The 8,287-nt window shown below is 31.0% G+C and overlaps 1 protein-coding gene across 1 annotated transcript in view; it reads right to left on the reverse strand.

Annotated features, from left to right (window-relative positions):
- Positions 1-261: 261 nt before the first annotated feature.
- The window catches only part of Gas41 (YEATS domain-containing protein 4 Gas41), a 34,795-nt gene continuing 26,769 nt past the window's right edge, over positions 262-8,287 (reverse strand). Inside the window, exon 4 of the mRNA XM_072538762.1 lies at positions 262-478. Within this exon, the coding sequence (XP_072394863.1) occupies positions 315-478 (164 nt within the window). The 3' untranslated portion in view covers positions 262-314. The remainder of the gene's footprint in view (positions 479-8,287) is intronic.

The raw sequence follows: 8,287 nt of genomic DNA on the forward strand, positions 1-8,287 counted from the left end.
GGATATAGAGTGAGGGTAGGACAATGGTTTTCCCTGTAGGAAATAAACCAAGGCTCGCGTAGACGGGGACGGACGTCTCCATGAAGTAGATCTGTCACCTATCGGGATCATAGATGAGTATTTACTCGCTACGATAAATTCTAAAGGAACAAAGATAGCTCGCACTAAAAACACGTCATTAAATGTATTTGGGAAATAATACACAAAATTTGCTATCATTTCAAATTGAATAAAACACACTCTTTTTTTAAAGAAAGGCATAAAAATATTTATTTAAAATAATTAAATTTACATATACAAATTTTATACTAATACTACATTACAAATTGATTGTCTTGAGATTTAGCTATTTCCTCTTTAAAAGAGGAAATTGTTTCTTTCGCCAACTTGAGTTTGTTCTTCAAATTCAAAATTTCGTTTCTAATTTTTTGTTTAGCTTCCAAAATGGACTTCAGTGTTTTTTCCTTTTTCTCCTCAACTAAAAGAAAAAATATATTACTTATTCTTAAAATTTCAATATGAGCAAAAAATAAATATAATATTGTCGACTGTCAAAAATCACACTTTGAAATTAGCGTTTTAGAGACAAACATGCTTTTTAATTAAATTTGAAACTGCAAAAAAGTGATCCTAAGTAGTAATAGGCCGGTCGTAACACAAATACGATACTAAGAACTCGTTATCGGGAGCGTGGGTATGAATATGAATAATAGATAACTGTTTACAGATTAGAAGCAAAAGGAATACGGAACGCTCCGAAATAGCAAAGCTAAGTGGGCGCCAATAAATCTTAACCAGAGGTATTAATACCTAATCATAATTTTTTAGTGAATTAATCAACAAAGATGGGGACGAGCGGCATTTTGTAAAATTAATTAAATTAGCATCATACTCGTGCAGCATAGCAAATAATACACGTCGGTACAATGCCAAAACCCCGAATGTGCAAAATCTGCGTTTTTGACTTATGTGCACCACTAAAACAATCCTGAACACAACTATGCAATGCCATCATGGTACAATGAATACACAAGGTATGATATTGCGCATGACATTTGACAGCTGGCCCAGGAGTGTGAGGTAGTTAAGATCGCCTGAACCACCTCGAACCCATTATTACAGCTTAACGTACACATTAATTTTGAAATATAAGTTATAATTGAGTTATAATTGAATAAAAAAATATATTTTCAGTAGCGTAAAACCTTTACTTCTCCTAGAGATTCAGGGGAAATATTTATTTTTGTTTTCATACATATACTAATAATATAAGTACTCTTTTTGTATGCAAATCCCTTGAAATTTAAAAATTTTCTGCAGAGGAAATACTGTGAATAGGTAAATAGTAGTAGATTTGCTTATTCTGATTCACTGTCACTCACTTCCAAGCAGTTTTACTGAAATAAAAACAAAATAGAGTACAATAGAGAAAAATCTGTTTTACAATTCAATATGCTATTTTAGATGAGTTATAATGAAATTTAGTAAAATAAAAAATATACACATTACTATAACCTACCGATTATTATATGCAAAATTTACTTATCAATATAATAATATGAAAATAAGACACAAATTTAGATATATGCTTATATATGTGTCTTTATACAAATGGTGTTTAGTTACTATTTATTTATACTGAAAGTTTTTATTTGCCATTGTATATCTGGTTTTGTACCTTTTTCAAAGTACGCTGTGCAATTGCTTGTTGCAATAGTGACAATGAAGATAAAATCTTTAGGTTTCATACATTTCCTAAAGATAGTGTGACCAGAAAACTGTGGATTATATCTTGTTGTAGATAGGATAATTTTAATTGTAATACTGCAAGAATTTGTTATACACATTTTAAAACTGAAGATTACCTAAGAAATCTACAACAGGAACTTTTAAATTACGTTTCTAAAAAGGGTCTAAAGCTCAAACCTGAGGCAGTACCTAGTCTTTATTTGCCTAAATCAACATCGGCTACCCTTTTAACCAACCAAAAGAAACGCGTACAAGGAGGCGAACACAGAGAGTCCAAAAAGTATGTTGAGCAGCTTCTTACTACTTCTAGGTCAACGACGTAAGTCTAAATCTTTATTTTTATTAATTATTAGTCATGAAACCTTAAATGGTTTTTTCATATCGATTTGTTAAGTAAGAAACTAGCCTCAGCCTGCTATGCAATTTGCAATAAGAACTGTTTCGGAGGAAATCAATTTAGCATCTTCCAAAATAACATATTTTTCTTTGTTAAATCATGTTATCATTATTAAAATATACAATGTTATCATTATTATAAACAATACCAAGATAATTTTATGTGTGAATATTACAAAAATGTCATTTTAAATGTTGTGCAATATTGTGTGCCCTCACTACACTCATATTCGATGGCCAGCTAGCTCATTCGATATAAATAAAGTTGACTTTGTCATTATTTATTTTGATTTTGTGTTTAGTTCAGTAGGTATATATACGTACAAATTTTGTGTACCTCCATTACCACTTTTCTGTATCTTTTTAAACATCTGAAATATCGAACTCTGGAGTATAAGTTAATTAACCTGTACCTACGTGTAATAAAAGATAATTAAAACTTGTCTTATAAAGGATATCTATGTTTTATAAAGGATAAATATTATAATAACATAATTTTATCATCTCTTTATAATTACTATAATTAAATTAGCCCAATTATATAAAAAAAACTTAAAATTAAAAGTCTTTCCCATACAACTACATTCAAATGTTGCTGGAATAAGCGATCTTGACTACGTCATGCGCGAAAGCGAACCGATTTTGGAACATTATGTGTCATACCTTGTGTATTCATTGTACCATGAGTTGAACATAATACAATATTATTATTATCGTATTGATATCGTATTCACCATATTGATAAAAAGCAGAAAAAAAGGGTAACAAGAAATATTAAGAATTAAAGACGTAATTTTACTATGACCTACAATTTTTCTATTCATGGGGAAAAAAGAAAAGTATGTCGTTTATTTTTTATGAAAACACTAAATGTTGCGGATGTATTTATGCGTACAGCACTTCAAAAGGTTTCTTCAAGTGGCACTGTTGAAAAGGATAGACGTGGTAAACATATTCCTTTCAACAAATTGAAATCTGAAGAGGAAAACCGAATTCGTGAGCGTATCCGATCTTTTCCAGCAGTTGAGTCTCACTACTGCAGATCTTCATCTAAAAAAATATTTTGATTCTTCTCAGAACATTTAAATAATGTTTAATATGTACAAGAAAAAATGTGAAACAATGACTGTACGCCCAGTGTCATTTGAAAAGTACAGGCAAATTTTTAAGGAGCACAATTTAGGTTTCTTCAAACCTAAGAAAGACCATTGCAAGAAATGCTTACAATATCAAAACATGACGGAAGTGGAAAAAGCTTCGGAAGAACGGCTCTATCAAGAACATTTAAAAAGAAAAGAGCAGGCACGTCATGCTCGCGATGATAGTAGCTATAACCAATTTGAAGTCCTTGTCACTTAAATTTGACCTTTAATGGTTCCAAAATGCCCAGCTGGTCAATTATTTTATTTGGGTAAACTCAGTTTATAATTTAACAATTTACAATCTGGGAAACCAAGATCGAGTTTGTTATCTTTTTGACGAATCACAAGGAAAAAGGGGCTCAACTGAGATATCGTCTTGCATTTATAACTATGTTTTATCACATCCAAATATAACAGAAATTAGGATGATGTCTGATGGGTGTGGCGAATAACAAAAAAATGGTTATTTCGTCGGAATGTGCATAAAGTTAGTCTCAATTCACCATAGTTTGATGGAAATTAACCATACATTTTTTGAATCTGGTCATACCGAAATGGAATGTGAGTCAATTCATTCTAAGATTAAACAAAAATCGAAATATGTCCCAATATACACACCTGAAGGTTGGGCTCAAATAATAAGAGGTGCTCGATTAAAGCCAAGGCCGTTTGAGGTAAGAAACCTTAACTTCCAAGATTTCTTCGACTTTAAGAATTTCGGGCAAACTCCTACAACATGAACAAGATTCCCTGGCGTCAGATTTGTTGTCTGCGCTATTTAAAAACAGAAGGCACAATAAAAATGTTTTACAAAAAAAATTTTGATGAAGAGTTCTCCGAGGTTGATGTTACGAAGAGTCGCGGACGGCCAAAGAAAGATATTAAAGATATTATGGAATTACAACCTGCTTATAACAGTGAATTGTGCATTTCAGCCGCAAAATATCAAGATTTACAAAAAATGTGTCATGACATGACTATACCAAAGAGTTACCATAACTTTTTTAATTCTATGAAGGTACAGTGTGACCCATTTAGATTGGAAACACCTCTATAAAAATTGAAGTTGTTAACCGATTTTAATCAATTTTTTTTTAATGTCATGTAATAAAAGGTCTATTGCGGGACAAAATATGAAATATTTAGTTAAATTTTCAGGGCATTCTACGATACTTTTTTTTCGTCGAAAATGGAGAATTTCTATTAGCGATTTTTTTATTAAAAAATTTCTACGCCACTGGATTTAGAGTGGCTTCAAATAGCTATGACAAAAATTTCATTAAAATATATTTATTAATAACTAAGTTATGACAACTTAAACTTTTAAAACTCACTAAGCTACGAAAAAAAAAAAAATTGTTGAGTTAAAAAAGAACACCCTGTATCAACTGATAACCATAAAACTAATTATTTTTCAAATAATTTTAATAATAAACCACTACTAGACAAAAAAATGTTTAAAATAGAATACAAATGTAAGGCAAGTAACGCACTAACATTATTATTAACTTTACATGCTACAACTTAAATCTCAGTTGCCATGACAACGATATTACTGTTAGACATTATGTGTCTCATACAAATTTCAGTGCTAGCCTAAATTTATGCATAATATCTGCAACAATATTTACTTCAAATTCTTTTAATAATATTTTGTGTCATGGCTGCAAGATTAAGTTTGAAAGAAAAAATTAAAATTATACGTCTTTTGGGAGATAATAATAGAAGTGCCAGGGAAGTTTGTACAATATTTAATGACAGACATGTGGATCGTCCTAATATTAGCTGCGGTACGGTAAACAAAATAAATAGAATATTTAATGAATATGGTGCAGTATCAAAACTAATTTTAAAAAATAACCCGTTACAAAGAAGAAGAGGAAATGATCAAATCATTTTAGATCATTTCAGAAATAACCCTAATGCCAGTTTAAGGAATGCCAGTTTATATTTGAATGTGCCTCGAGAGAGTATTCGGCGATGTCTTAAGGTAAATAATATTAAACCTTTCACACCAAAATTCTTACACACATTACAAGAAGGCGACGAAGCAAAACGTTTAGAATATTGTTAATGGGCCCAAGGGGAATATTTAAACAACATAAATTTTCTAAAAAACGTGTTGTTTACCGACGAAGCCACTTTCACTACAAATGGAGTAGTATCATCACAGAATTGTAGCTATTGGACAGCAGATAATCCCCATTGGGTAATAAACTATAAAAGCCAGTATTCTCAAAAAATCAATGTCTGGTGTGGTATACTGAACGAGCGAGTTATTGGTCCTTTCTTTTATGAAGAAAACTTAAACTTACAGAACTTTTTAAAATTTTTAACACCAACTTGTGGGATGCTATTCATGAGCTCCCAATTAATGAACGATTAAATTTGTATATCCAGTTAGATGGGTGTTCTGTTCATTACGCCAGAACCGTCAAGCAATGGCTAAATGAAAATTTTCCGAACCGTTGGATAGGCCGGGGTAGTCCGTTGATAGATTGGCCACTCAGATCTCCAGATCTCACAATTTTAGACTTCTTTCTCTGGGGAGTTATCAAACAAAAAGTTTACCAAACCCGTGCAAGAGACGTAAACGAACTTCGTGCAAAAATTCGACAGGCATGTGCAGAAATTACTCCCCAACAACTAAGAAATGTAATTAAAAATATTTATAAACGCTACGACAAATATATCCAATTAGATGGTGGATTGGTAGAGGCAACTAGGATTTAAACTAAAATTATGTTTCCATGTTTCTGTTAATACAGAGTGTTTTTTTTTTCTTAGTGAGTTTTAAAATTTTAAGTTGTCATAAGTTTGTTATTAATAAATATATCTTAATGAAATTTTTGTCATAGCTATTTGAAGCCACTCTAAATTCAGTGGCGTAGAAATTTTTTTAATAAAAAAATCGCTAATACAAATTCTCCATTTTCGACGAAGAAAAAGTATCGTAGAATGCCCTGAAAATTTAACTAAATATTTCATATTTTGTCCCGCAATAGACCTTTTATTACATGACATTAAAAAAAAATTTGATTAAAATCAGTTAACAACTTCAATTTTTATAGAGGTGTTTCCAATCTAAATGGGTCACACTGTATATGAAACTGTTAGAGATAATCTCCCAGAACCTCATTTCAGCGAAGATTCGGAAGATTAGTTTTGTGTTGTTGACAAAATTAATTTTTAGGAATACTATGTTTTTGCTAATATGTTTAGGTGCTAACATGTTTAGATGCTAACATGTTTTGTTGTTTGTAGATCATAACCGCTTAATTTGGCAATAAAATGTAGACTGATGTACTGCTATTTGTTTTTCATTTCGCATAAGTGCAAAGCAATAAAAAAATATTCAATACCATCTTAACGAATGTGACTATTTTAACAAAAATATTTCTTTGAAATTTACTTTGATAAAACGCTTGAATAACCTACGGCCAATTTAAGCTTTTTATAACTATGATGACTTTTGAAAACTATGATTTTTCATGACATTGTAAAACCTTAAAAATGCATTATCTCGTAATAGCTATTTTGCATATTCGCGGTTTTGGCTGTGTACCGACGAATCATTTGGAAGCTATTTTGTCACTCAATACGTTCCAATTTTTTTGCGATACTACAGGCTTTTCAAAATGGCGACCATTCCATGAATTTAAAAACAAGTCCAACTTAAGAAAAGGTATTGAATTATAAAGTCTTAAAACTTTCTCAATGCGATTGATATTTAATTTTTTTCTGAAAAAACAAGAAACAGAACTACTCTTTCACTAGGAGTCAATTTGGGAATGTTTTCAAAATTCAACATTGAACCATTTTGAAACGGAAGAACAGAATTACACAAAAAGCTAGCAACAGACGGAGTGACATGAGAGCTGTCAAATGATGTGTCACGGGCCGTATATTCTCATGAAAAACAATGTCGATGACGTCATATTTTTCAGATGTCAATAAAAAACAAAATAGTTCTTTCAAAATGTGATACGCACAGATCTTTTCAGCTTTGAATAGAAATATGCACATTATGAGGTATAGAGAGGGAATCATCAATAACGGTATTTCACATTTTCACGCCGCTATCGGTTTTATTCACGATAAGTAACTCCCCACCAGTGTCTCACTGCTCGAGAAAGTCAAGCTGTTCTTATTTCTCACCAGACGTCCTCTAATATCAACTGAATTGTGCATATAGAATCTTACCCTGAAAATCTTCAGCAGTTAAGGCACCTGCTGCCTTAACTTTCAGCTTAAGATCAGCAAAATCTGTGTTTAAGAATTTAGTGCAATAACGTATTGCCAAGGCGTTGACAAGCAGTAATTGAATCTATTACCTATTAAAAAAATATTGTTTGATTTTTAGAATGATCTGAGTATTACACGGAATTTTTCACTTTTAATTGTTCTTTCTTTTTTCGAAACTTTTGAGTTTGCAAATTTTTGATTAAAAACAGATATTAATTTTATTTACAAATAATGAATTGTTTAAACTTGTTAAGTATACAGGGTGAGTCATGAGGAACTTTACATACTTCTACCATATGTAGAGTCCCTCAAGGAGCATATCATGTGGCCACTACAAAATGTCAACTCCTCTTCTTTATTAATTAACAGGGTGATTTGTGTAATTGACCATTTATTTCATTTTACTGTAGTGTTTATACGGCTCATTTGATTTTTAAAATTTTTGCATGATACAGTACACTACTATCAAGCATTCGACTGGTATTAGCTAAACTAAAAAATTCCAGGAATGGCTTTGGAAAAATTAATTTAGGGATTCGTATTAAATATTACACCCTGTATAAATTTTTTTAAATGCAATAAGTGATTTTTAAACTACATAAATAGCCAATGAAAACGACATAATGCGACAATGTTGTCGCACTTTTATTAAATTTTTAGTGAACGATCAAATCTTACCAAAAATAGAACAACCATAATGAAGTATCAAATTATAAGGTATTAATTTAAACAAATGTTATAAATTTCAAACATTT

Source organism: Diabrotica undecimpunctata, chromosome 7 (genome assembly GCF_040954645.1).
Source record: "Diabrotica undecimpunctata isolate CICGRU chromosome 7, icDiaUnde3, whole genome shotgun sequence".
Lineage (NCBI taxonomy): Eukaryota > Metazoa > Arthropoda > Insecta > Coleoptera > Chrysomelidae > Diabrotica > Diabrotica undecimpunctata.